This window comes from Pteropus medius, unplaced genomic scaffold (genome assembly GCF_902729225.1).
Source record: "Pteropus medius unplaced genomic scaffold, Ma_sr-lr_union100, whole genome shotgun sequence".
Taxonomy (NCBI): domain Eukaryota; kingdom Metazoa; phylum Chordata; class Mammalia; order Chiroptera; family Pteropodidae; genus Pteropus; species Pteropus medius.
In genome coordinates this window covers 393,910-421,682 of record NW_024347793.1, presented here as the reverse complement: position 1 = coordinate 421,682, position 27,773 = coordinate 393,910, and the positions used below count along the sequence as shown (strand labels likewise).

The 27,773-nt window shown below is 57.6% G+C and overlaps 1 protein-coding gene and 1 pseudogene across 4 annotated transcripts; both read left to right on the top strand.

Annotated features, from left to right (window-relative positions):
* Positions 1-5,566: 5,566 nt before the first annotated feature.
* Positions 5,567-27,359, top strand: MAP2K2 (mitogen-activated protein kinase kinase 2). 4 transcript variants are annotated; one of them, XM_039878368.1, is made up of 11 exons: positions 5,567-5,936; positions 9,008-9,218; positions 14,512-14,658; positions 18,844-18,921; positions 19,540-19,591; positions 19,675-19,799; positions 20,299-20,512; positions 21,753-21,820; positions 23,123-23,184; positions 24,231-24,276; positions 25,806-27,359. In XM_039878368.1, the coding sequence occupies exons 1-11, from the start codon at positions 5,845-5,847 to the stop codon at positions 25,914-25,916; spliced, it is 1,206 nt and encodes a 401-aa protein (XP_039734302.1). In that variant the 5' UTR covers positions 5,567-5,844; the 3' UTR covers positions 25,917-27,359. The 4 variants fall into 4 exon arrangements, with proteins under 4 accessions (XP_039734302.1, XP_039734304.1, XP_039734303.1 ...); XM_039878369.1 differs by having other exon boundaries at positions 5,569-5,936; positions 21,756-21,820; XM_039878370.1 differs by lacking the exon at positions 24,231-24,276.
* LOC120615478 (uncharacterized) lies at positions 10,664-10,782 on the top strand (annotated as a pseudogene).
* Positions 27,360-27,773: the final 414 nt, after the last annotated feature.

Sequence of the window (27,773 nt, the reverse complement as noted above, 5' to 3'; positions counted from 1 at the left end):
ACGTGAGTAAGTCACATGACAGTGAAGATGTGTTGGGATTTCACCTGTTCATGGACAATGGGACCGTCTTCTTGGATGACTCAGGTAATAGTTTTTGAGTACCAGAAAAAATATTTCCTCTTTTCTGTGCTAGTCACAATCTAACAACTGTCAATACGACACATTTTAAAGTTCGATCTGTATTATTAGCTTTTCTTTATCACTTTTTTGAGCATCATCGCCTCGGCTCCTGTTAGATTCTCATGGGAGTGCCGGTCCCTGGTGCCACAAAAGTTGGGGACCCCTGCTGTAGGGCCCACGAAGCACAAAGTATTTCCTATCTGATCCTCTACCAAAAAAAGTTTTTTGACGCTTGATCTAGATCATCGAAAACACAAAAAGTCAAGCCCTCCTTTGTGGCACTTGCCAATTTCTGTGGTATAAAAATCCCTCCACCGTGGCCCATTTCAGGCTGCCGGTATGATGTCATTGACACAAAGTTGAAAAGATATGCAATAAATTACTCACCATCATGTACTGTTTCCACCAGACACAAAAAAATGAACATAAAATTAAATCGAAAGGATACGGAATAGCAAAAAGTAAGATAATTAGGAAGTGATGTTTTGAATATTTAACACTTTTTTTGAAATTGAGGTGAGATTCACATAACATAAAATTAATGGTTTCAAAATGAAGAATTCGGTTGCATTTAGTACATTCACAGTATTTTGTGATCATCAGCTCTATCTTTCAAACATCATTATCGCCCCAAAAGGAAATCCAGAACCCATTGAGTAATTGGTCCCCCTCCCCTTCCCCCAGGACCCGTCACCACCGTCCACTTTCTGTCTCTATGAATGTGACTCCTCTAGGGACCTCCTACAGGGGGAATCATACGAATTGTCCTTTCGTGCCTGGATCATCCGACTAAACGTAACATCCTCCAGGTTTATCCATGCTGTAGGGTGTCAGAATCTCCTTCCTTTTTAGGGCTGAATTACATCCCACTGTCTGGGATGGACCACGTTGTTCGTCCATTCATCTGTCGATGGGCATTTGGGTCGGTTCCACCTTTTAGCTACTGTGAACAACACTGCTGTGGACACGGGTGTCCGGGCATCTGTTCCGGCGCCTGCTCTCAGTTCCCTTGGGTCTATGTACACTCGGAAGTGGGATTGCTGGGTCGTGCGGTAGTTCTGTTTAATTTTTTGAGGAACCGCCATGTTGGCCTTGCCTTTTGTTTTGTTTTGCTTTGCTTCTGGTTTTCTATTTTGAAATAATTTTAGGCTCATATGAAAGTTGTAAAAAATGGTACGGAGTTCCCCCGCACCCTTGGCGTGGCTCTCCCCAAAGAGAACGTCCTCTAGAACTACGCCTCAACCAGAATCCACGCATTTCCGTCACCACGAAGAAAATTCCTCATAGCCACAGCCTCCCTCCCCCCAATCCTGACCCCTGCCGATCTCTGCTCTGTTCTCCATCACTATAATTTTGTCATTAAAAGAATGTCATACACATGGAATCATGCGCTACGTCGCTCTTTGGCGGGATGCCTTTGGATTTCGCCCAAGTTGGTGCGTGTATCCACGGTTTGTTCCTTTCGATTACCGAGTGGTATTTTGTTGCATGGAATTAATTTACCAATCCACCTATTGAAAGAAATTCGGGTTGTTTCTAGTTTGGGGTCTATTACAAATAAAGCTTTTGTGAACGTTCACGTCCAGATTTTCGTGTGAGCCCAAGAGTTCGTTTCTCTTGGGCGAACACCCAGGACTGAAATTGCCCAGTCACATGGTATAAGTGTGTGTTAAATTTTCTGAGAAACTGCCAAGCCGCTTTCTGGGGGGCTGCACCATCTTCGTACCCCCACCAGCAACGTGTGAGGGGCTCATTGTTGCTCAGCATCCTCGCCAGCACTCGGCATCATCGGCCTCTTTGATTTTAGCCACTTTAAACTTGCGTTTCTCCCATGGCTAACGAGGCTGAGCCATCTTCGTTTTATACAAATGGTGTCATAGAGAGTCTCTTGTCGTTTCATGTTTCTAAAACATTTTTATGTGGTTGTCATCTGTGAGTTTTCCGCTCCTAAATATTTCTCCGTGGGACGATACTAAAACATGTTTTTCCATTCTTCCACTGATGGATATTTGTGTCGTTTCCAGATTTTGTCATCGAGAACATTAGTGTGTGTTTCTCCTCCTGTTTATGTAAGGGCGTGAGTTTCCTACGTGACATGCCTAGGAATAGAATTCCTGGGTCGTAGGGTGGGCAAGATAGTGCCACACTGCTTCCCAAAGGGGTGGGGGCGGCCGTTCGTTCAGTTCATCCATTGCGCAGGTGAGAGAGAGCAAGTTCAAGGTGCATTTCGAGAGCGGAAGCGTGTACACATGTGATATTAATACTAGATTGTGCCTTGGACTGAATCTATCAACAAAGCTATTAATTTCCCGGGGCAGGGGGAGCAAGTTAGGAGACACCCAAGTCTCTGGGACCAGGGGACAGGTGTACTAAGCAAGATGCAATTGGAAACCACGATAAGCAGAGAGATACACAGCAGGGAGAGGTTGCACAGCAAAATGCACTCGCTAATAAAGATAGAAGAGTGGGCGGAGGGCGTGATCCTGGACTGTAACCTCGGTCATAAAACCTCCTGTTCTCTACGCTGAGAATCAGGTGACTAGCAGGAAACACATCTCCCCAAGGACAGGAATGCCCATTTCACTCATTCGAGTAGCAAATACGTGTGAGGCTTCGACTGCATCCGAAGAGCTGGACTCGGAGGAGAGAGAGACAAACCCAGCATCTTCTTGCCCTCAAATCGTTCATAACGAGTAGGGAAAGCAAGAGCCACCGACCGGAAATAAGCAGGGCGCCTCTGGAATGCTGAGAAGCGGGGTACTGGCAGGAAGTGGGAGAAGCAGACTTTAGAGAAAAGGCGGCAAGTGAACTGAGATCTCTTCCCCTCGAATAAGAACCGAGGAAAACTGAAAATTCTGATTATTAGAAAAGATTTGATCTTTCACTTTCTCAGGAGAACTAATGTACCGTTCTCCAGGAAGGGCCATCCCCAACTGCACGCCATGGAATAGCATGTAGCATGGAAAAAGAACAAATTACTATCAGATGCAGCCACGGGGACGAATCTCAAAATACTGTGCAGGGCCAAAGAAGTGGGGACACGAAAGAGTTCATACCGTATAATTCCATTTCTATGAAGTTCTAGGACAGTAGAGAATGACTCTGTGGGCATGAGTCGGAATCTAGGGTGCTTCTGGGCAGCTGTGCGTGCAGCCAGCTTGTCCTGGCTCATAGGTAACTACTGTCAACATTCGTTCCGACTCCACGGTGGCTGGAAATCAGCCACGATGGAAGCATTTAGAGCACAAAAAGGGGCAAATGATGTAAATTACAAATATCTATCTACCTACCTACCTGTCTGTCTGTCTGTCTATCTATCTATCTATCTATCTATCTATCTATCTATCTATCTATCTGTCATGTATCTATCATCTCCCTTATTGCTAAAGCCCACTATTCAACACTTAGCAGCACACCACTGCCAGGTAGGGGTAGGGGAGTGGGCACTAAGAAGCCTCTGGAGCGATGTACATGTTCTCCATCTCGTTTCCAGGAACGGTCCCATGGCTGCACGCACTTGTGAAAAGCTCAAGGAATTGAACATTCAAGAACTATGCATTTATTACACGTAAGTTATAGCTCAATAAAAAAGACTGCATGTATATATAGCCTAAAATAAAATAATATGACGAAGAGGTCATTTTGCGAAACAGAAGGAAGGCACAAACGCCCAGAGCCGGGAAGGGTCATGGCATTATCTGAGGCCAGCTGAAAAGTCTCTTGACTTTCTGGGCGAGGCTGAGCAGTGAGAGGCAACTCTAAAAAGGCCACATCTAGAAGTGGAGGGACAGGTATGCCTGGAAGCAGTTCAAACTAGGGAAGAGCAGGAGGAGGAAAATAAAAAAATAAAATGTTTTTAAAAATTATGTGTATATATAGTATGAAAAAAAAATAAACTGGCGTTAAAAAAAATAGTAAAATAAATAAACCAGGGAAGAGCTATGGTTACATCTTTGCATTTTAAGCATTGTTACATTTTGCAATTGTGTATACATAAACACACATACACATACTGTGTATCTATTTTTTAAACATTGTACCTCTGGTACTCAGCACAATATCTAGCATTGCAAATTAACTGTTGAAAGAATGACTGAGGGGCAGCTGGACAGGAAGTGGGCAGGACTGAGCCAGGGAGACCAGGGGACCTGGGCCAGACTCTGGAAGAGAGAATCGACTGAGCCTTTCCGTTTCTTCCCACATGGTTCCCAAAGGTACACCCCAGCATGAAATGTACACGGGTGCTCGGAGATGTGACAAAAAGAAAAGCAATGTGATTAATTTTCCATGAAGTCAACTTCTTCCCACTTAAACGACTGTCCTTTATTTTGTGCCTCATAAACTTCCTTTTAAAAAATTAGTGTTAAATGACTTTTCTCATAAAATGGTGCAGCCGCTATGGAAAACAGTATGGTGCTTCCTCAAAAAATTAAACACATAATTACCATACGATCCAGCCATTCCATTTCTGAGTAGATACCCAACAGGATTGAAAGCAGGGACTTGAAGAGATATTTGTACGCCCATGTTCACGGCAGCGTTATTCATAACAGCCAAAATGTGGAATCGAAAGTCTACCGATGGATGAATGGATCACCAGAACGTGGTCCATCCAAACAATGGAACATTATTTGGCCTTAAAAAGGAAGGCGATTCTGACCCACGACAACCGTGGATGGACCCCCAGGGCACTGTGCTCAGTGAAATAAGCTAGACACTAAAGGACAGATACTGTGTGATCCCACTCACAGGAGGTCTCCAGGGGAGTCAGATCCATAGAGACAGGAAGCAGATGGTGGGAGCCAGGGGCTGGGGGAGGGGAGGGGAGTGAGTGTTTGATGGGGACAGAGGGTCAGTTTGAGAAGAGGAGAAAGCTCTGGAGATGGGCGCTGGGGACGGTGGCACAGCAATGTGCGTGTGCTCAATGCCGCTGAGCTGTGCGCTTAAAAATAGTAAACATGGTAAATCTTATGTTATATATATTTACCACAATAAAACGTTTTAAAACCAGCTTTCAGGAACGAATGGGAGTAATTGTGAGCCGGTGGGGGCTGGGTGCGCGTCCATAGCTGGCAAAAATATTTCAGTTGACCCTGGACTCTCTCCCACAACTTTAGGGGATCTCAGCGGCTCACCTGGTCCCCGTCTGGCACCCACGAGGCTCTGAGCGTCAGCCCTACCGCTGCTGCCCTTACAGCCCGACCGTGGCCTCCACCTTCCACCCTCACCGGCGCCCCGCCCCGCCCCGCCCATCGCCCCGCCCCGTGCCCCGCGCATGCGCACGCGCGGCGGCGGCAGGCGAGCGAGTGCGCACGCTCCGGACACCGCCCCGGCAGGGCTCCGCCCCTTTCCCTGCGCGGCGGCGGCCTCGGCTGCAGCGCGGGAGCCGCGCGAGGGGCGGGGCGCTGCGCGGCTGCCGGACCTGGCTCTCGCGAGAGGCCGGTCCCGGTCTCGTCGCTCCCCCTCCCCGCCCTCTGCCTCCCGGGCTCCGGCTGCAGCGTCAGCCTCGCTCGGGCCTCGGCGGCGGCGGGGGCTCCTCGGCCTCAGCCCCGGCGCTTGTCGGCGCCCATCGGCCCCGGTCCGCAGCGCCGCCCGCCCTCGCTTCCCCGGCGCCGGCCTAGGCCGCGGCCGCAGCCCCGGGACCGCGTCGGCGCCGCCCGCTCCCGGCCCGCCCCCTATGGGCCCCGGCTAGAGGCGCCGCTGCCGCCGGCCCGCGGAGCCCCGATGCTGGCCCGGAGGAAGCCGGTGCTGCCGGCGCTCACCATCAACCCTGCCATCGCCGAGGGCCCGTCCCCCACCAGCGAGGGCGCCTCCGAGTGAGTGGGCCGGGGCTGGAGGGGGAGACGGATGGGGGGTCCCCGAGAGAGGATGGGGTGAGGAGGTCTTGAGTAGCAAGGTCGCAGGAGGGGGTCCGGTCTCCCTGAGTGGTGAGGTCGATAGGGAGGGGGTTCTGAGTAGTGAGTCGGAGTGAAGCGAGGACCCTACGGGAAAAAGATGGGGTGTTGGGCTCCTGAGTAGTGAGAGCGGAGTTAAGGAGGAGTCTCTGAGTCGTGAATTCGGGGTGATGGTTTTGGGGAGGGTTCCCGAGGTTTGAGGTTGGGTCAGGGGGTCTCTCATAGTGAAATCAAATGCGGGGGACGTCTCTGAGTAGTGAGTTGGAGGGAGGGGACCCTTACATTCCCAGAACAGGGTGAATGGGGTCCCTGGGAACGAGGATGGGGTAAGGAAGTCCATACATGATCAGGAAAAGGAAGGGTCCCTGAGCTGTGGGGCAGGGACTCTCTGAGGGAATCCAGGGACAGTGGAACCTGAATAGATCCTGCTAGTGGGGAGTGCAGCCCCTGAAGCTGGGGAGAGTGGTGAGGGGGCCCGGAGCAGGCTGGGGAAGCCAGGAGTGAGAGAAATTTTGGGGCGCAGGGTGTGGGGGGAAAAAATAAGAGCTATAGAGGAAAGAAGTGGGAGGCCTGCTGGGAACCCTGACAGCAGATGGCAGAGATTCTGAATCGGAGTGGACTAGCAAGCCTAGAAGAGTGCAGGTCGGTGTGAGGGTTTGAGGCGATTGAGGGGGACTGGAGGACTTGCGGGGACCGGGACAGAGAAGGAGCATCGGAGCGATGGGGTTACTCAGTGGCAGAATCTTACCGAGGGAAAACATGCCTGTGAGGGCACCCCAATGCGACTGGCCCCAGAAGTCTCTGTGGCCTCCCCACTCCTGTTCTGCATGGCGGAGCAGAGCAGGACAGTCCAGAGGCCCCTGGCCAGGGTCCCTTTGCTGTGCTTATGGTGAGACCCCATGAGAACCAGGTGTGATGGGCAAATGGCACATTTGGTGCCTCTCAGGGGGCTTGGCCTGCGACCCAGATGAAGGAGTCTTGATGTGTATGTGCTGACATCCTGCTCTGTCTCTGAGCGCGTGGCTCAAAATGGGGACATATTCAAAACCTTATTCCTATTCTTACGAGACAGCTCTTTCTTCATAGTCTCTTTTATGTGGTATCTGGTTTCCATCCCTTCAAGAATTCCCCCAGTAGAGGAAGCCAGCCATTGGGATTCCAGGGTTTTTTATAACCACAGTTGAGTTGCCATTAAATTTAAAATGGATTAATCAGCTGACTCCAGAATGCATTTTAGATGTCATAGGGCAGTGCTGGAGACCTTCCAGGGTCTGACCTCAAAAGCTGCCTCTCAGCTCCACAGTGAAGGGACTGTGTCACGTCCATTCATTGCTCCACGTTCACGCTTCCATCCATCAGAGTCCTGTTCATTCCTTCTTCATCCAGGTCTAGGCTCACCAGACGTTCAGTGAACACCTGCTAAGGCCCCCGGTCCTGGTTCAGGGGACTCTGATGAGCAAGGGCCATGAGAACAGGCTGTGCAATCAGGAAGGACCAGGTTTGATTCTGGGCACCGCCACTTCCTTTCATTGTGACCCTCAGGCTAGTTACTTAACCTCTCTGGTCCTGTTCCCTCCTGTGTAGGCCGGGTCTAGGAGACATCCGCCTCCCAGAAAGGGAACGAGAATTAAACAGGATGGCGTGATGGTGTTTGTAAAACCCTGGTCCTTGCTCGGGAAATGACACCCACCTCCATGCCTTCCAGTTACCCCTTTGTGGTACCAGTTCAGGTGACATCGCCCAATGTCAGGTCGTCTTGCTCCCGGCCTGTGTGCCTCTTTGTTCGCACCTCTTTAAGTTGTAGGCCAGTCACGGTCACTTGGGGATTGGAAGGTTCCTGAGAGAATGTACGGGCCCCCCCTTACCCTTCTAGAATCATCTGTGAGGGCTCCTAGGTGGGCAGTCAACTGTGGCTTAAACACCCTCAGGAGCTGGTGGCCGAGGGCCGCCTGGCGGCCCATTCTCCTGGCTGTCTGGTGCAGTAGCCACCTGAGACGTGGCTTGCCCATCAGGAGAGCTGTAAGTGTGACATGTGTTCCAGATTTCAAGGACTTAATAGAAAAAAAAGTAAAATAAATATTCATCAGTTTCTTTATATTGATTACACATTGAAAATTATACTTTTGACAGGTTAACTCAAATATATTAAAATGAATTTCACTTGATATATGTCTTTTAATGCGGCTAGAAAATTTTAAATTGCAGGACGTCGCTGACGTCCTGTCCTGGACAGCGTCTGGTTAGTTGTGTGTGCGTTGGGCTGAAGTCTGCCTGCTGGTTGCAGGGGGCTGCTTTTTACTCCAGGATTTGGTTCAAAGTGAAGGCATTTGTGAAAATAGCTGATCGTCAAAATCTCCTTTGAGAATTCCTTGAATCGCCCAATAAAGTATGGCATACGAGGTGGGTTTAATAACCGGGCCCAGGATGTGTTTGCATGTAAATGCCTGGTGTTCACGGTGGTGCTCAGGATGTAACAAGAGCGTGCGGCTGAGTGGGGTGCCCTGGGGTGCTCTGCAGTGCTGGAGCGGGGCCCCTGTCCTCCCTCCGGGCCTGAGTGTAGTTCGCGTAAATTATGGCTTCTGTCTTACACCCAATGGTCCTTGCTCTAAGGCCGCTCAAAACGAGTTTGCTCCTCCGTCCTCACGAAGACAGGCGTCTTGGCTTAGGCCTTCACTCACCTGGTCCCTAGTGTGGTCTGGAGCCTTGGGTCAGGAAGGAGGGCTTTTGGGTCTGACACCAGAGCTGGTCTGCGAGGTCCCTCAGTCCCCTAACCTCTGTGAGCAGAGGAGGCAGTGGCCTCAGTTCTCCGGAAGCTGACCTCCTCTTCTGGGCAGCTATATGTCTGCAGGACTCAGGAATCAGGCCCGATTCACCCGTGCATCCTCCTGGCTGCACACCTGGGCTGGGTGCACAGCGGCCATGCAGGACCCTTGGCTCGGGCCGTGTCGTTTCGGGAGCTCGCACCCTGACGCTTGCCCTCGGGGTCTCTGCAGAGCAAACTTGGTGGACCTCCAGAAGAAGCTAGAAGAGCTAGAGCTTGACGAGCAGCAGAAGAAGCGGCTGGAAGCCTTCCTCACCCAGAAGGCCAAGGTCGGGGAGCTCAAGGACGATGACTTCGAAAGGATCTCGGAGCTGGGAGCCGGGAACGGCGGAGTGGTCACCAAGGTCCAGCACAGACCTTCAGGTCTCATCATGGCAAGAAAGGTGAGAGGCGGCAGGGCGGGCGGCCTGTCCGTGTGCTCTGCGGGCGGCGGGCGGTGCAGGCAGGGTTCCCTGGAAACGCGAGGTGAGTTTGATGGGTGCCGGCCCCCGCCTCCCGTCAGCTGCAGGTTCTTGGTCCTGAGAAAGAGCCTGGCTTCTAGTTAGAGCACGGCCGTGCCGACTTGCCTCACACAGCTCTTCCATCACGGACTTCTGCCTTTGGGGACGGCTTAAATTCAGATTCCCAGCAAGCGAGTGGAGCTTTCTGGAAGAAAGGGCGTCAGTCCCCTTGGAGCCGATCACCCTGATTTCACAACCAGGACAGGGCATTACAGACCGAGACAGGGCCTCTGCTAAGGAGGTCACATTGGGGACCCCTGGGCCGGGGGTGAGCAAACCATCTGCATTAGCCAGAGTTCTCCAGAGAAGCAGAAACGTGGGGGCGGGGGTGTGTAGAGGTGTCTGAAGGAATTGGCCCGTGCCATCACGGCAGGTCTGACATTTGCAGGGCGGTGGGCAGGCTGGAGCCCCGGGGAGAGCCGTGGGGAGAGCCGGTGCGGCAGCTGGGGTCCCAAGGCCGTGTGGAGGCGGGGCTCCCTCTCCGGGGCCTCAGCCTTTCCCCTTAGGGCCTTCAACTCACAGAGCACTGTCTTTTCTCATTCAGACAATTTCCATGTTAAATCACATCTATAAAATATCTTGACGGTGACGTCTAGACTGGTGTTTGGGCACCGGCTGTGGCCTAGCCAGGTCAGCCATCTTCGACATTCCATGCCCAGCCTGGCTCTGGGAAGGCTGAGCGTCCCTCGTCTGGGCTCTGTCCCGTGCAGCCTCCTGCTAACCATGTGGGAGTGACCCCTGGGAGGTGTAAGGAGTGGAGAAGAGAAGGCTGCGACCACCTGGGACAGTGGCTCCTAAACACATAATCGGGCGGGTGGGGGACTTCGTGTTGACAGATCGTTTAGCTCACATAGTCGTGTTCTTTCAGGCATGGAAAGCTGCCTCTTCCTGGAAGCCCACCATCCTGTTGTTCCCCAATTGTATTCTTGGAAGCCCAACCACCTTGGGCCGGGCGAGTTGGTGCAGGTCCCGCCTTTCCCGGGACCAACACGCTTGCTTCCCGTTGGGGTTTGGCTGTGTGGCCGTTTCTCCTGCCCACCCTCCTGAAGCCTACCTCTGTCCCTTCCGCAGGCCGCTTTTAAAAACCAGAGCAGGCCTGGAGTCTCTGGTCCGCTGTCGCCCGAAGCTCGTGGAACGGAAAGGCAGATGTGAGGTTGAGACAGTGACCAGGGGCTTGAAGATAGTACTGGGCAGAGTTTGTGTCAGGGACCCAGGGTTCTCTCGGGCCACCCAAGGACTTCCGGTGGCACCTGTGAGATCGTGAATCCGGGAGTTCGCTCACAGCTTTAGGATGTGAAGTGGGACTTAGGAATTTAAAACGGGGGACAGTCTACGGCCATGCCACCCTGAACGTGCCTGATCCTGTCTGATCTTGGAAGCTAAGCAGGGTCGGGCCTGGTTAGTACTTGGATGGGAAGCCACTTAGAAAGACCAGGTGCTGTTGGCGTAAATAAATGAATGAATTAATAACAATAATAATAAAACGGGAGACAGATAGTTCCATAGTTAGCGGTGCTGCTGTGCGAAGCATTTCCTGATATGGCCCTTCAGTCGTAAAAGATGTCACTGTCGGGGGAAGCTGGGCGAGGGGTACACCGTATTCTTTGCTTTTTTGCAACTTCCTTGTGCTTCTATAATTCTTTCAAAATGTAAGGTTTTTATTAAAAAAGAAGTTCCAGAAAATGGGCGTGTAGATCGTAACGTCCTCCCCGAAGGGCATGGGCGCCCATGGGCAGGTGGCGAGTACGCTGAAGGAGAAGGCTGCCTGCCTGGGTGTCGTGTTGTCTGCCACTGTGACTTCCTGGACTGGTCTGTGGGGATCAAGGGCTCCTTAAGCCACCCGGAATGCCAGTCCACCCGGGTGGCCCATTGTCTTTATTCAGCCAAGGGCACAGATGTGGGTGTTGACCAGACAAAGCAGTTTTAAGAAACAGTGGCCTGAGTCCTCCTTCTACACCCCGGGTGGCATTCCAGATTCCCTGGGGACCCCGTAGGACTCTTGCACCTTCGAGTGTTTAAGACCGTCCGTCCCCGCAGGTGTGAGGGTGAGGGCTGGCATTTGTCTGGTCCCTGTGGTCGGCTGGCAGAGGCTCATCCTACCCAGCAGGACATGCTGGAGGGGGCCACAAGACCAGTTCACGAGGCCCGAGGAAACCAAACATCTCAATTTGCGTGCTCATGCCTGTTCGTAAGCATGTTCTTGACTCAGCATGGTTCTCCGACGACCCCCGCATCCTCCTGAGGCCCTTGGAACCAAACATCTGTGTGAGTCGGGCCAGGGAGACCTGCAGAGAACTTAGCGTGTGTGTGACGCACGCGAGGCATCCTCGACCCCCTGTGCCCTGCCTCTCTGGAGGTCGTGTGGCCCGCCCAAGGCCACATAGTGATACTAGCTGCCATCTTTCAAGGGCCCCGTGTCAAGGCCAGCTCTAAGACTTTGACACGTATTCTCATTTACATAGAGTGACAGCTCCATTTTGCAGATGAGGAAACTGAGGCTGTGTTAAGTCTTGTCTGGACAGGTTTGTGGTTGACCCTGACCCGGTGGAAGCTGCCAGGGCTTTGTCTCCAGAAGCCATGTCCCTCTTTCCCTAGCTTGTACCCCACCCTGTTGCTAGCTCAGACTCCCCGTCCTGCAGCAGGAACTGCCTTCAGCTCGTCGACAGGCTTGGCATTTGGATCGAAATCCCGGGGCCACCCCGACTTGATCAGCCGTCGGAGCTCGCGCCTCTGAGTGGCACCGTGAAATCGCGTGGGTCCTGGCGCTCTGTGAGCCCAGCCCCAACCCCGACCTGACCAGCTGTGTGCCCCTGGGGCCAGCAGTTCACGTCTCGGAGCCTGAACTTGCTCCTCAGTGCAATGGGGCAGCTGCCCCGTCCCCCCATGGTCGTCAACAGGATTGTCACCAGAGTCGATTGTGAGCATACATGCTCAGAAACGCGCCCTCCACAGCCTCCGTGCTGGCTCCTGGTCCGTCCGGAAGGCTCGCTTTACACGCCCCACATGTAGCGGACCCGCTAGGCTGAGGTCGTGCAGCAGCTGCCCCTGCGTCCTTTCTGCCACACCTTCCCTTGCAGCCTGTGACCTCCCGGGACCTCGCTCCCCATGCGCCCGACTCTGGCCTCCAGGGCCCCTGGGATTGCATCCAGTTCTGCCCGGCTGTGTCTACCCTTCCTCTCCTCTCGTGCCTGGTGGACTCTCGCTCCCCTGCCCCTCCCTCTGAGGCTCCTCTCAGGTTCTCGGTCAAGGGCTGCTCCCGGCTACTGAGCCTTTGAGTGCAGTCTGAACTGAGGCGTGCCGTGTGCACAAAGAATCACGCACCAGATTTCAATGAGAAAGGTCTCGTGAACGTTTCTACATTGATCACATGTCGAGTGGTAGGTCTTTGATATGTTACTTTAAGTTAAACAGAATATGTGAAAAATTCACCTCACCTGCTTATTTTCACTTTATTAGTGAGGCACTGAATGGTGGTTCATGGTGAGACAGTGCTGGACAGCACTGGTCTCCGTCACCCGCCTGAGGAGAGCACGTGCTGGGGTTCTGGCGTGGTCACCACCCTGGGGTGGTTATGGAGGGTGCGCAGCGTCCCGGGGACATGGCTGGGGCTCGGCTCTGAAGGTTGGGCTGAGCGGAGAAGTGAATTCCTAAGGGGCCCTAAGGGCTGGAGGGCCCCGGCCAAGGAGGCACACAGTGCTCAAGGTCACAGGGGTCGTCGGCATGGGCCTGAGCAGGTGGTGTGCTTCACTCATACCCTGTGCCCCACCATCCTTCAAGGCTGGCCCCATTGCCACCTGAGCCCCACGCTTCCCCCTCGGCTCACCTGCGCTGTCTCGGGCGGTTTCTCCTGCTCGCCTCCCCTCCTGATGGCACATGTCCTCCGAGCAGGCTCATGTTTGTCATCTTTCTCCCCTTCGCCGGCCCCGGGTGTGAGCGACTGCGAAATGTCTGTTGAGTTGATGGCAGTCATTTTCAGGTACTTGTGATCTGGCTCTGCCTCTCCGACAAAGAGGTAGAAATCGCATCTTTTTCTTGTCTTGTACTGATGGCCGGAGCACCTGGGATTCCAAGTAGCCAGCACATGGACCCACGACCTCCACTCTTTCTCACTGGGCAGCAGGTCTTCGCTGGCTCAGGGTTTGTAGCTGGGCATCCCTCGGCGTTTCGTCAGCTGTCTTTTCTCATGCGTCCAGACGGTCCTTTGGTTTCTCACCCGTTGAAATGTTGTGATGAATTTGGTGACAGTCCCAGCTGCTGACTTGAACTCAAAGGGAAGGGCAGCTAGGATCCTCGGGTGGTGGCCAGAGGCTCTCTCCTGCCTTGTCCCTAGCCCGGTGGTGGGAAGGGCTCCAGAGGAACCCCACCCTGACTGGGGTGGGCAGAGCTGCAGTAATGGACCCTTCTGCCAGGCCGTTCCCTGGCGGAGTCCTGGGAAAGTATGAAGCCGTGGGAAGAAAGCGCTCTTAACAGAGCTCCCCGGTAGCCAAGTGAAAAGTGCTTGCTGCATCGATGGGCTTTTGCCAGTTTATTAAGATGGGATTCACATACCGGACAACTCACCCACGGGGCCTTCTACAGCGAGCATGTAACTCAGTGGATTTTACGTGTTCACAGCGCTGTGCGTCCACAACCACCGTCAGGTTTAGAGCATTCCTGTCACCCCAAAAAGACACCTTGACGGCCATGAATCCACTCTGTCTGGACCTGCCTGTTCTGGACAATCATGTAGATGGACTCACACACCGTGTGGCTTCCGCGTCTGGCTTCTGTCACTGAGCGTCGTGTGTTCGGGGTCCATCCACACAGCAAGTGTCAGCGCCTCTCCCTTCCTCATAGCTGAGTGAGATTCCAGCGTGTGGACGGGCCACGTTGTGTTTGTCCATTGAGCAGTTGATAGACACTTGGGTCGCGTTCATGTATTGGTAGTTGTGAATCATGCTGTCGTGAACATGCGTGTACAAGTGTGAGCATGGACGTGTGTTTTCATTCTAGGGAGACAGGTACTTAGGGGCGGATTGCTGGCTGGTCTTGAATGCCAGCAATCCGCCCCTAAGTACCTGTCTCCCTAGAATGAAAACACACGTCCATGAGCACCTCAAGGGCCGAGGGCCAAAGCCCCATGCTTTCCGGCACGCTTGGTGGCCTGCTCTTGAACCCATTCCCCGCTCCCTTGCAGCTGATTCACCTGGAGATCAAGCCAGCCATCCGGAACCAGATCATCCGCGAGCTGCAGGTGCTGCATGAGTGCAACTCGCCGTACATCGTGGGCTTCTACGGGGCCTTCTACAGCGATGGGGAGATCAGCATCTGCATGGAGCACATGGTGAGTGAGACGGGCCCAGGATCCAGGCCAGCTTCCCCAGAGCTAGCCAGGCTGCGACCAGGGAGACGGGACAGGACAGAGGGTTCACGTAGACCGAGAGGAGGGCTGGCGAAGAGGCGGTTCTCCTGCCCGTGGCCCTCGGTCCCCTCCTCAGAGGCACCTGCTCCCAGGGGATCCTCCAGGAAGGAGCCGATACCCCTGCAAGCCCGTGTGTGTAGGTTCCTTTGTATTGAAGCCCTGGACGCCCTCCCGCTAGCTTCGCTGTGGGCACGAGGTGGAAATCATCTTCCGCCACCACAGAGGGAGCCGGCCGCGCCGTGCCCACCGCCGAGCGTCCCGGCAGCCACGTGACCTGTGAGGCAGTCCGTCCCGTTCTGTTGGTGGGGGACACTAGACTGTTTCTGATCCCTGCTTGTTTTGAACAATGCCGCCTGGAGTGTCCTCGCTCAGAAGCAACATTCCTGAGGGCTGAAGTGCTGCCGGTGGCATCGCAGGGCCCGTGGGTACCCGCGATGGAACATGTGATCCATGTTCCCAAGGCGCCCTCTGAAGGGACTGCAGTGGTCTGAGCTGCTGAGCTGCAAGCGGGAGCCAGGGCTGCACCCCACTCAGAGCTGTGGAATCAGAAGCTCTGGGGTGGAGAACAGGCATCCGTCTCTTTTTTAAAACACTGCGGTGGAGTCTGCTGTGCCCCTTGGTTAAGAAACTCTGGTCTTGAAGCTCAGAAATGGGTGGGATCAGGTATCAAGAAAGCAGAAGTGGTCAGAGCCGAAGGCCCTGGGAGGAAGCGCCACCGACCCTCCCTGGAGCCCAGTCGGTCAGGTACAGGGCTGCCTGGTACCCAGCCCTATGGGACAGCGGGACCCTTGCAAAACCAGGATGCAACGTGCCTGTAGGCACCAAGGCTTCGGTTACGCCTTGCAACGTGCCGTCCTCCTGACGGTTTTGTAACGAAGGCAGGAAATGAATTTGAGCAAGTGCAAGGAATGCATCGTGAGCAGACTGCATGGGGTGACAGCTCAGAGGGCGTGCCCGAGAAGTGCTCCCTGCCCTACTGTGCTTGCACCTACCCAGCGCCCTGCAGGAGCCCAGCTCCTCACCTGGAAGAGGGCGGTAGCTGCCTGCTCACCGGGCGAGGTCACAGTGCAGACAAGAATCAGCAGGTTGGAGGACATAAGTCACCTGTGGTCTGAAGGGTGCCTGCTCTGCACTGCAGCCCCTCCTTCCTGCTGAAGCTCCTCCCACCTCCTGCAGCCCCTCCCTTCTCTACTGAAGCCCCTCCCACCGACTGCAGCCCCTCCTTCCTACATTCCCTGCTTTCCACTGATAATGCTTGCGCATCACAGAACTCAGGCCACTGATTTTAAAGTTTGAGCTGAGCCACATGGCGGGGCGGCGGTGAGGAAGGCATGAGGAGAACAAAATGACATTAAAGCAACAAAAGGGCCTCCACGGTCACCACTCCTTAGGGCATTGTCACGCGGAATAATCTCCAGAAGTGGCCTCACGTACATAGGTTTTCCTGACATGGGACCTTTCTGCTTTGTTCACGTGCCGTGCTGCCGAGTGCCCCGCGTGGCGGTGGAGCCAGCAGCCTGGATTCGGGCCTCACTGCCAAACTCTGGACAAGATCCTCTTTCTGCCGTCACGAAGAGGGGATGGCAGGGCCCGGGACACGCAGGACGTCGAGTGAACATCACTGTTGTCACCAGGGCCGTTTCCCCCGTTTCTCTGGCATCTTCATTTCTCTGTTTTCACCTTCGTGACGCCCCCGCCTGGTCTACACCCCGCCTGTGGAACTGTTCGCGGGTGGAGGCTGAGGTTTCCTCTCTGCGCAGGACCGTGTGCAAATCTGCTTGTTTCCCCCTGGGGAGGTTCCAGCTCCAGCTTTCAAGAAAAGACCCCCTAATCGATAAAAAAAGATCAGATTTAGCGTGGAAGGTTGAACCTCACCTGGCCAGTGCGTGTAGCATCCAGGGCTTAGGGACAGCGGGGCTGGCAATTTCCCAGTGGCCTAAGCCTGTCACGGGGAAACCTTGGGCAGGGACCCAGCAGACAGACAGTGGCTGTCTCAGGGTGGCAGTGGCTGGGAAGCCGTCTGCTGACCGCTCAAGTACCTCCTGGTCAGTCTCCAGTTAGATCCACTGGAGGCGGCACTCCCTCTGTGAGCGTGACAAATCCGACCTGTCCGTCAGTGCAGGACACAGAGCAGGACAGAGAAGTAGTGACCCTGGGCCGCTCCGAGTGGGAAGTGGAAGCAGCCTGTGTGGACCGAACGAGACAGCCCCCAGGGAGGAAAACAGACATGACACGAGCCCACTTACATGTGTTTTTAAAACTGCACGTTCTTCTATGCGAACGCAAACAGGCAGAAGTATCTGAGAGCATGAGCCACACCTCGGGGGCGGCAAGGAAATTGCCAGAGATCGGAGTATTGTTTACCCGCATTCGAGTTTTCATAGGATGCACGTACTCGCGTACTGTCTGCTCAGTGGTGGTACACAGACGCACGCAACAAAATGGAAGTCTTGTCACGCGTGACCAGAGACTTGGGTCAGAAAGGCCTGGTTGTGGTGTCCACACCACGTGCTGCACGTGCGACTTACACGAGCGACTTTCCCTCTTAGCTGTAGACCGGGGGTACCTCCCAGGCCACTGGACATGTCTTGGGACATTGGCACGACTAGGGAGATGCTGGCAGAGGCCAGGGGTGCTGCCCAGCACCCCACCTCACCCAGGACTGGGGTGGCCCCACAGCGAATGCTGGCCCCCGTGTCCACAGTGCCGAGGGGGTGGCCCTGCCATGGAGAGACCATAGTGTCTGCATCACAGAGTGTTTCGAGGTAACTCGCAACTCGATGAAAGGTTCAGAACGAAAGAATTAGCTTTAGGGAGCAGGGAATACAGTTAAAATTTTTTTTTTTAATTATTTTAAGATTGATAAAAGAGACAAATAGACAAATAGAAGGCATTCCCATCTCATCCTGCAGACAGAGCGGGGCGGGCAGGGTCCCCTGCCAGACCAGGCTCACCTGACGCCTGGTCCCCAGCTTCCTCCCTGGCCACACCACCCTCTCTGCCTGTGCTCTGCACTGTCTCTAACTGGCCACCACGCACGGGTTCCGGGGTTTCCGCGTGCATTGGGTTTTCTAGAACTCCCCACATGGCCTTTCTCACTGAGCATGGCGGGGCAGAGTGCCAGGAGGGGAGACCTGGACCTCCTGCAGGCTGCTTCCCACCCCTGCCCCCGGCGCAGCAGACGGCGTCTCACAGAGGCCATGCCACAGGACCTGCGGAGCGCGGTGTCCAGATTCCGGCCCCGCTGCACCCTCAGCCTTTGGTCCGCTTTCCTTTCTGGGCTGCAGAGACCAGGACCAGCTCTGGCCCTTGGTCAGAACCAGCCGTGTCCACCTCACATCCGAGGGGCCGGCAGGTGTGTCCTCAGTGCCCGCCTAGAGCCGGCCACAACCTGGGCTTTGGTCTCCAGGTTCGTTGCCAGGCAACCTTACGCAAGACACTTCGTTTCTGTCTCTTCTTCATTGTCAGGTAGATTTGGGGCCATACCCAGAGTGGGGGGCGGGGTTGACTGTGCCCTGTGTCAGATTCTTTGCAGGATGCTCTGTGCACAGTGATGGAGAGTGTGGGACAGGCCTGAGGGGAAGGGCAGGCTGGCTGTCATCAAGCCCCGTGTCCTCTGTGCCCCTTGGGAAGCCGGTCTCTCCATGACAAGGCTGGGGGCCTTGGGCTTAGGTGGTGACTTGGCTGCCTGCCTCCTGCGCCGGGGACATAACAGGAGTCACATCTGCTCCGGGTGCCCGTCGTGCTTACAGTGGCCTCCGGCTGGCTGGGAGGGGGACCCAGGCCCCAGAGTGGACTGGTCAAGCTTGGGCGCCCTCGAGGTGGCTCTGGCTGCATTGCGAGCCCAGTCACTGGGCCCAATTGGCCCCAAGTGGTGCTCACCTCCACGGCTCTGCCCCGCCTGCCGCTGCTGCAGCCACCTCAGGGACCCCTGGACGTGCAGTCTTGAGGCTGAGGCTGTGGTCTGGCCTCTGTTCCCGTGGAGGGAACCAGGGGACGCTGTGTTTTCATGCCCGCCGCTCCGCCGTCCCTCTGGGACCCGACCCTGTGGCAGCCCCACCCGCCACCTGCTCAGGGCGTTGCTTTCTCGCCCTGTGCTGCCCCCAGGACGGCGGCTCCCTGGACCAGGTGCTGAAGGAAGCCAAGAGAATTCCGGAGGAGATCCTGGGGAAGGTCAGCATCGCGGTGAGTGCGTGGGCGCTGACAGATCCTGCTGCCGCCCCCACGTGGCCCGTGGCCCGTGTCAGGGCAGCCCCTGCAGAGCAGAAGGGTGGCGACATCCCTACTGGCTGCAGGGCTGAGCTTACAAAGCAGGGTGACTTCCTGCCCCGCAGACGCTGGTGGGTGGTCCCCGGCATGCGGCGCACCTGGTGCCGGGTCGTGTTCCTCTCTGCCTTGGCGATGCAGCCGCCGCACCCCACCAGTCTTGAGGGGTCTTTAGCACAGCCCAGCGCCAAGGCCTTTGGCAGAGGATGTGCACTGGGGGAGGGCGACCTCCGAGGCATGGCGCCCAGCCGGACACTTGTAGGCCTGCTAGCGGGGCCTCGGGCCTTGTCTCACCCTCTGTGGGCCCTGCCCCGCCGCGGCATCTGCCTCAGGGCTGGGTGGCTGGGTGGGAGCAGGTGAGCCAGGCACCGTTACCCACCAGTGGGGGCGTCGCTGCTGTCGCTGCCCCCCTCCTGAAAGCGAGTCCCCAAGCTGTCCCACACCCTGTGGCCGCTCCGGTTTGGCCCGAAGACCTGCCCAGAGGAGAGCCCCCCACATGGCACTCCCAGCTGACCCCCCGCCCCCGGCCCCCTGCAGGTTCTGCGGGGCCTGGCGTATCTCCGGGAGAAGCACCAGATCATGCACCGAGGTGAGACCCACGGGAGCCCTCGCGGGCCGCCGGGGCTGGCGGGCAGGCCCAAACCACGCCTCACCCGCTGGCTCTGCCCCCAGATGTGAAGCCGTCCAACATCCTCGTCAACTCCAGAGGCGAGATCAAGCTGTGCGACTTCGGGGTGAGCGGGCAGCTCATCGACTCCATGGCCAACTCCTTCGTGGGAACTCGGTCCTACATGTCTGTAAGTCGCTTGTGAGGTGTATGAGCGTCACGTGCTGTGACCCGTCAGCTCCTCCTCGTTTTCCAGGAGCTTTTGCAAAAGGCTTTATTCTTGGCGGTATTTCTTCTCCTTCCAAGGTCTGATTTCTGCCGTGTTCTCACAGAGGCGTGTCTAGTACAGCTCCATCCAGGAGGGTAGTCAGGCAGTTTCTGAGCCTTGACTGGCTCTCAGGTGTTTTGGGGCACAGCCGGGTGGGGAGCAGAGCAGGCCACGACGTTAGACACGGGGGACCGTCTGCCGCCTTTCCCGGGCCGCTCTTCCTTTTCCAGGAGCGCCGAGGGTTTGTCTTTAAAGAGCTGCTGGCTGGAAACTTTTCTCCCGAGTCACATCGGGGGAGGAGATGGGATTGCTCTGAACCCTAGAGGAATGGCAGGGAAGGGACAGAGATGCTCAGATGCGCCCCTGATCTCGGTCCCAGCGTGCCCCGGCCCCTCCGGGCCTTTTCTCTCTCGCCCGACAGCCGGAGCGGTTGCAGGGCACCCACTACTCGGTGCAGTCGGACATCTGGAGCATGGGCCTGTCCTTGGTGGAGCTGTCCATCGGGAGGTACCCCATCCCCCCACCGGACGCCAAGGAGCTGGAGGCCATCTTTGGCCGGCCCATGGTCGACGGGGCAGAAGGAGAGCCTCATAGCATCTCGCCGCGGCCGAGACCCCCCGGACGCCCCATCAGCGGTACGGCCGAGTCTAGCACTTCTGGTTTAGAAGGAGTGACCCGGGCGGGGAACGCCGTGTCCCAGACGGCAGCTGCCTCCCCTCTCCCCCGCCCTCCGGCCCCTCCCGGCACCACCTGTCCCCTGGGTGGTGCCGACTGCGGTCAGCAGTCCTCAGACGGTCCTGAGCCTTCTGGGGACAGCGCTGGAAGTAGCGTCCCCGACTTCTCCCGTCCAGGACAGTTGCACCTGTTGTCACCAGCTGGTGGCTCTAGAAATCAACCCCTGAGCCAAGCCACTCACCAGTTGGTTGGTTGGTTTTTCCGACGTTTTATGAAAATATCTAAATGAACAGAAAAGGCGAAAGGCTTACCCAGCGAACAGCCTTGTGCCCGCACCAAGATGCTAACGCTGAGCATTCTGCCGCGTTTGGGCCAGGCCTTCCAGGGAGCCCCAAAATTGAAAAGAACTTGACTCAGAATTTCCTTGGGTGGCTTGGACACACAGGCAGCACGGTGTGGGAGGGAACATCACACCTAAACCTTGTCCTGGGGCCACACCCAGACTGCTGGAGTGTCTTGATTCCCTCTAGGGGAAGACTGCTACCCTCCATCTGTGTCCCCAGGCCCCGGGCCCTCCCCCTCCCAGTCCGGCTCCCAGGCGGCCTCCCGGTATACCGCTGTGACCCCCTCCCAGTCGGGAGGGGCAGCGAGTCACACCAGGCCAGCGCCCTCCCCCAGCCCCAGTGTCCATTTCCGAACGGGACAGAAGGGGAAAGTCCAGCCGCCAAACCCAGACCTGGCCAGCTGGGCCTCGGACAGGGGTCAGCCACCCCGAGCCAGCCACCCGTCCTGGGGCGCATTTGGGTCCTGCTACTGTCTCCACTCGTGGCTCCGTGCAAGGTCACGCTGCTGCCCTTGCTTGCAGTCAGCAAACCACCACCCCCCACCCCCCAGCACGCTCCGCCTGTGTGCCACAAAGCCGGGAATTGTGACTTTGGCACTGTTCATGTGTGGTACCATGCCAAACGTGGGACTCTTCAAAAAATGCTCCTGCTCATTTTGGTGTTTTACTATTTTCTTTAATTCACCAGAGACTCAGGAGTGGGGTTCCTTTCCCAGGGAGTGAACTCAGTGGCGGGGCCTCTGGGCCAGGGGAGTGTGGGGAGGAGCCTGCCGGGCTGCTCTCGGCATGCCCAGACCTTGATGCCTAGCGGGAATGCAGTGGCCACCTGCCCACCTCACCCCATTTGTGTTCCCCGGCAGGTCACGGGATGGACAGCCGGCCGGCCATGGCCATCTTCGAACTGCTGGACTATATTGTGAACGAGGTGCGTACCGCAAGGCTGTCGCGGCAGGGGTACACCGGAGAGAAGGGGACTCGACACGCAGACCGCGGCTTTTGTTGGGAAGGGGGCCGGGGGAGGGACGCAGACCCCTCCTCGGTAGGAGGTTCTCGGGCATGGCCTGCCTTCCAGCCAGACTGGAGAAACCCACTCCTTGAGGGCGATTTTCCTTTGTGTTTTCAGAGATGAACCCACAATTCCCTCTGCAGCCCCCTCCCTCCAAGGCCAGTAGCCAAGTGCTTGGGCCAAGGAGCCAGGCGGGCCCCCCCCACCCCCGGGCTCTATAACCCAGCATCTCTCCGAGCATCTTGGAGCCAGGGTGCACGAAGCCAGAAATCGTCCCCGCTTCTCTGGGGAGGAGGCACAGAGGCCTCGCCATGGAGCCTGAGTGTTCCCGACTACAGATGAGTCGGGCTGAAGCGTGGGAGCGGCCTGCTTGGGGCCTGCAGTGGAGCCAGACCTGACTCCAGCGCCTCACCTCTCAGCATGGCCCGGTCACCGTCCCCGGGCCTCTGTGGGCTGACGGGTGTTTCTGGTGGCCTTTTGGAGTCAGGGCAGATAGGCAGGGCGGCCGGCGGCCTGTAGGGTGAGCGTCAAGGTGAGCAGGCCGTGGCGACAGAGCAGGGCGGGGCGGCTCCCGTGTACACAGCTCCGCCTGCGCCTGGTGGTGCCGCCCAGGCCCAGCACGTCCGCCCGGGGAGGCCACCCCTGGCGGAAAGTCTGCGTCCCAGCACTGGGCAGGCGGAGCTGGCCGAGGAGGACCGGTGGGATCGCTGGCTCGGTCTCTGCCCACCACCTCCCTGGCAGGGCCTGACCCTGCACATGGCTGTCCCCACTTTGGGACGTGTGCCAGGCCAACCTCCTTGAGCTGCCCCGGCTTTCAGCCCCAACACCTAGAACCAGCTGCCCCTGTCGGGACACCCGCAGAGACAGGTGGCCCAGACAGAATGACACGTGGTCGAGACCACCCTCGTCCATGAGGTTCGAGCGAGCCTGCGCTCCTTCCCTGTAGAACCAACGTGATTCCCAGATGAGGGCTTTGGAAGGAAAACCCTGGCAGAGCACGACCTGGTGGCAGGGCCCGCAGGGGAGCTGCTGGAGGGGAGGGGGTGGGTGTCCCCTCTGCCTCCAGCAGGCCGAAGGGACAGGACCAGGACAGGTGCATCCCGGGGGTCCCCAGAAGTGCTGGGCTGTCCTCACGAGTGAAGGGCTGGGAAGTGTCTTCCCCTCCGTGATTCCAGAGCCATCCATGAGCATCTGACTCCCACCCATCTGTTCTCTCCCCAGCCTCCTCCCAAGCTGCCCAGCGGCGTCTTCACCCAGGACTTCCAGGAATTTGTGAATAAATGGTAAGGTGCCTCCGCTTCCAGCTAGGTCTCGGGTGGGCGGGGCTGGGTGCCAGGCCCTCGGGAGCCCCGCCCACCTCCCAGCATCAGCCTAGATGCCTCTGTCGGTCCTGGTCCAGGTGGGGCCTGGCCCCTCTGCCTGCCCAATGGGACTCCTGTGCTCACCTGAGAGCCCAGAGTCCCTTTCCAAGACTGCTGAGTCATGATGTCTGGCTGCCGTCTCCAGCTCGTCCCCAAACCCAGAGCGAACCAGGATTTCAGGCCCTTTGGAAATGGCGCTGTTCCCGCCTTGCCCCTGCTGGCCGCCCCGTGTCCTAGTCCACCACACCCTGCAGCCCCAGCTTCCCAGCAAGCCTTCCGTGGATTCTGGGAGGTGGCCAGCTGTTCTGGATGCTCCCGCCCTCTGAGGACGGCCCTGGGGAGGGGCAGGGAACCAGGAGGGAGCAGCCCAAGCCACCCCTCATACCTTTGAGGCCATTCCATGTGTCAGGATGAGCGGAAGCTGCCAGCCCCTGCCGCCGAGGGCCTGCAGACCTGCTCCTGGCCCTTTGCGTGACCACTGGCCAGCGCCCTGTGGCGCACGGCCAGTGACCCGTTGGCCGTGTAAACATTTTCATTTCCACGCAAGGCTTCCTCTGTGAAGGGCCGTTCAGCCCTGAGGTGCCTCAAGTAGTTGCCTTTGAGCAGTTCTGCTTTTTTGAAGGAAAAAGTTCCATTTTGACTTTCAGACTCCCAAACTTGGGGTTTTTATTGCAGTAGCTGCTGGGCCTCTAACTGGCAGCGGCCGGGCGTTTCCCGCTCTCCACGCCTCTCCCTCTTGTCCTCTTGGACCTCCCCCCCCCACGTCCCACCCTTACAGGGCAGCCAGGGCCACCCACGGCGACCAGGCTGCAGAGCACCCGCAGAACTGCTCTGTCCCTGGCCGTGTGCGTGCGCGTGGGGACAGGTCAGCACAGGCTGCTCAGCCCCAGCTCAGACCGTGAGTCCCCACGGCCGCCAGCTGACCACCCTTCTTGCCTCCCCGCCCTGCCCGCCCTCGGAACCCCCAGTCTGGTCAAGAACCCGGCCGAGCGCGCGGACCTGAAGATGCTCATGGTGAGTGGCGCTGCGGCCTCCGGAGTCGCCAGGATGCGGCTGCCACCCGGGCCCCTCGTCCTCGTGAGGGGGGGCCCCGCCAGGCCCCCCCCGCCCCCAGCCAGCACCAGAGTCAGCTCTTGCCATGGGGCGAGTGTTCGGCCGACCCCCGTGGGTCTCCTGCTCCAGAGCAGCCTTGGTCCCCTCCACTTCTGCAGGGACAGAAGTCCAGCTGTGCCAGGGGCGGGGTGTCCTGGAGAATGCTGGGCTTGGGGGCTCCTGCCTCAGGCTTGGCAAGCCCCCCGCAGGTCCAGGAGGCCACAGGCTCGGTGTCTTTCTTTAAACCCACACCATCCAATGTCTTCGAAAACCGAGGTGGCCACCAAAACTCGCCTTCCCCTCAGGACCTTTGCACAGGACAGTCCTCCCTGGGGACACATCCCGTTCCCCTGAAGGCTGGCTGTCCCTCATCTATGAGCCTCAGCATCAGCACCTCCACGGGGAAGGCCCGGCACCTTGTCTGACCCCACCCACTGTAGTTGTGGTGACAGGTCAGGTCCGGGTGGTCGTCGTCACCGTTTGCTGTGGTCACAACAGAAACCCGGGCCTGGAGTGCCACGCGGGAAGGGTGCGTCCCCCCGATTCTCTCCAGACACTGCATCTGACGCAGCAGGTTTCCAGAGACGCGCGCTAGAGACGTAGTGCCCCTTGCGAAACGGACAGCTGTCGCCTGAGTAACGCTGCCCACTGTCCGGGGCTGGCCTTGCCGCTGCCCCGCCGCCTGAGGCTGCAGGGCTCCAGGCCTTTTTTCAGCCTTTCACCCCGGCCTTCGCCTTTGGGAGGGTGCAGGTGGCCTCGCCTGCCCCCAGCGTGCACGGGGTGGAGTGGGACCCCAACGTCACTGGGGAGACTAGGACCTGCTGTGGGCTTGGGGCCCCGCCCGGCACGCCCTGGTCAGGAAGGCATCTGGTCACCCGACCCGGCCCAGACCCAGGAGGCGCTGGCACTCTGCCGTCCCTGTGGAAGCGCCAGCCACTCACGGTGACTGAGGTACTCAGGGGCCCTGGAGCCTCCCTCAGCCGGCGTCTGCCATACTGGACGGGACTCGTGGGGAAACCGCTATCCTCACAGGGACTTCTGTGCCAGACCAGACGCTTTCACCCGGGGTGACTGCCTGCAGGGGACACAGGGCCATCTCCGGAGACATCCGTGGTTGTCAGGATGGGGCGCTGCTGGCACTGAGCGGGCGGGGCCCAGGATGGGCCCCCCCCCAGAGAACGACCCTGCCCCAGTGTCCCCAGTGCTGAGGGGGAGACCCAGGCTCCAGGGAGCTCACAGAAGCCTCACCCTCCTAAGGCCCTGCCCCAGGCGTGCGAGGCCTCAGGCGTGACACCTGCCGCTGCGGGTTCGGTTTCTCTCCCTGTGCTGAGTATATCCTGTGCTAGGGGCCTCCCCGCTCAGTGTTCAGGGTTTTGGCCCAGGTGGCCTGGGGGCCCGAGCAGAAGGCTGGTCCCTGCCTCCTCCCCACAGGCGCCTCTCTCCTCTTCCAGAATCACACCTTCATCAAACGGTCCGAGGTGGAGGAAGTGGATTTTGCCGGCTGGCTGTGTAAGACGCTGCGTCTGGACCAGCCCAGCACGCCCACGCGGACCGCCGTGTGACGGTCTGGCTGGGGACCTGTCCGTGTCCTGTCCGCCAGCCCTCCCCGCCCGGGACCGGCCAGCTCCTCCCCCACCCCGCCGAGCCACTCAGAAAGGACATGCACACGCGGAACGGTCACTTCCTCTCCCACCTGTCGCAGCCAGCGGGCTCTCTGGTCTCTGGGGACGGGTGACGCTGCTCATGTTGGCATCTGAGAATCTGCTTATTTAGGTTTAAAAAACAAAAAAAACAAACGGGGAAAGAAAAAGCAAACCGAGCCCATTGTACTTCTTGTTCCATTTGTCCTTTGGGTGTCAGCCTTCAGTCCAACCCCGGGGGGACAGTGTCCCTTGAGGGCAGCCCCGGCCCCCAGCTGACCGAGCTGCAGAGAAATTGGGGTAGGGTGGCGTCAGGAACTGGCTTCTCTCTTTTTCCAAGGAATGAAGCTTCAGGGGGATTCCCAGACGTTGGCATCTGTCACCAAGAGACAGAAATGCCACCTTGCGTTTCTGCGTGCCGTCCCCTGCCTGACACCTGCCCCCTTGGAGGGGGCCCTCAGCGGGCCCAGAGAGCAGTAAGCCCGATGCTCGTCATGGGGTCCACGTCTCCCTGGCCGTGCTGCCTCTCGTCACGCAGCCTGGGACAGCTGACCCCAGGAGGGACCTTCTGGTCCTCTCCTGTGCCTCAGGAGCAGACGTCGTGACCCTTCTTAGTGGCAGCTGAGCTGACACTCGTCTGGGCAGAAAGGAAGTGTTGGGTTTCAAAGCCCTCGATGTGGTTGGAACGCTCAGCAGATCCCTTAAATGCAGCCTGCACTCCCCCGCACCTGCACATGTGGGCGGTGGCAGCCTCTGTCACCTCTGCTCGCCCAGCAAATCAGAAGTGACCACCAGGGCGCGTCACTCTTCGGCCCTCAAACGGTTCAGCGGCAGCTGGTTGGAAAGGCAGCGGGGAGGTGGTCCCAGCCCCTGTGTCTGTCAGGGTGCCCAGCCAGGCCCTCTGACTCCCAAGGTCAGTCTTTCTGCCTTCAAGGCCCGAGAAGGCCCACGAGAAGGCCGCCTGTGGGCGGCAGTAGGAAGCGGGGGAGGCCAGGGCTGCTTCTGAAGGTCCCCTCCCCCGAGCCACCGAGCCACCCCCTCAACACTTCCTGGTGGCTCGACACAGGCAGATATTTATCTGTGGCAGATTGCAGGAGAAGGCTTCTCGGGGAGGGACGCGGCCTGGAGCAAGTCAGGCTGGCCCTGGGCTTCTGGAGAAGGTGCACGCAGGAGGCAGGGACTTGTGGCCCTGTGGGGACTGCTGGATCTTTCCTTCTAAGTCTCCCGTGCTTTTCTCCTGTGGACACCAAAGAAGAGACAAGTTGGTGGCTCCTTCCACTGGATTTCCAGGTTTCTGCTACTTCCTAGTTGACCCCCTAAGTCTCACCTGATTAAGAAAAGAATAAAAAAGATAACTAAAAGTGATGAAGGTGTTGCTCTGTGGGTACCCCCGTTTCCTCAGGGAAGGGGCCCTAACGTGCGAACCGTGACTCAGCATTTAGGCCCAAGAGTTCCTGGCGCCGGCGGTCACAGATGGGCCTGTCATGTGCACACCAGCGCCCCGAGCCCCAGCCAACGCCCGTTACTGTATAACCAGCTGCCATTTGCAAGTACCAAAAGACCACATTGACTGGGGGCTGGGGTGAAATTTAGGATTGGTGGGGGGGGAGTGGAGCATGGCTCGAAAGCGAGGCGCCCCACGAGCAGTGAGAGGTCTGCACCCTGGCTGTGCCGTTGCTTCGGTCAGCGTCCCACGTCCCCTGGGCGCGTCTGGAAAGGCCTAAGGGGGGCCGGGCACTGTCCGGCCGCAAAACAACCAGGCTCCCACAAAGCAGGAAG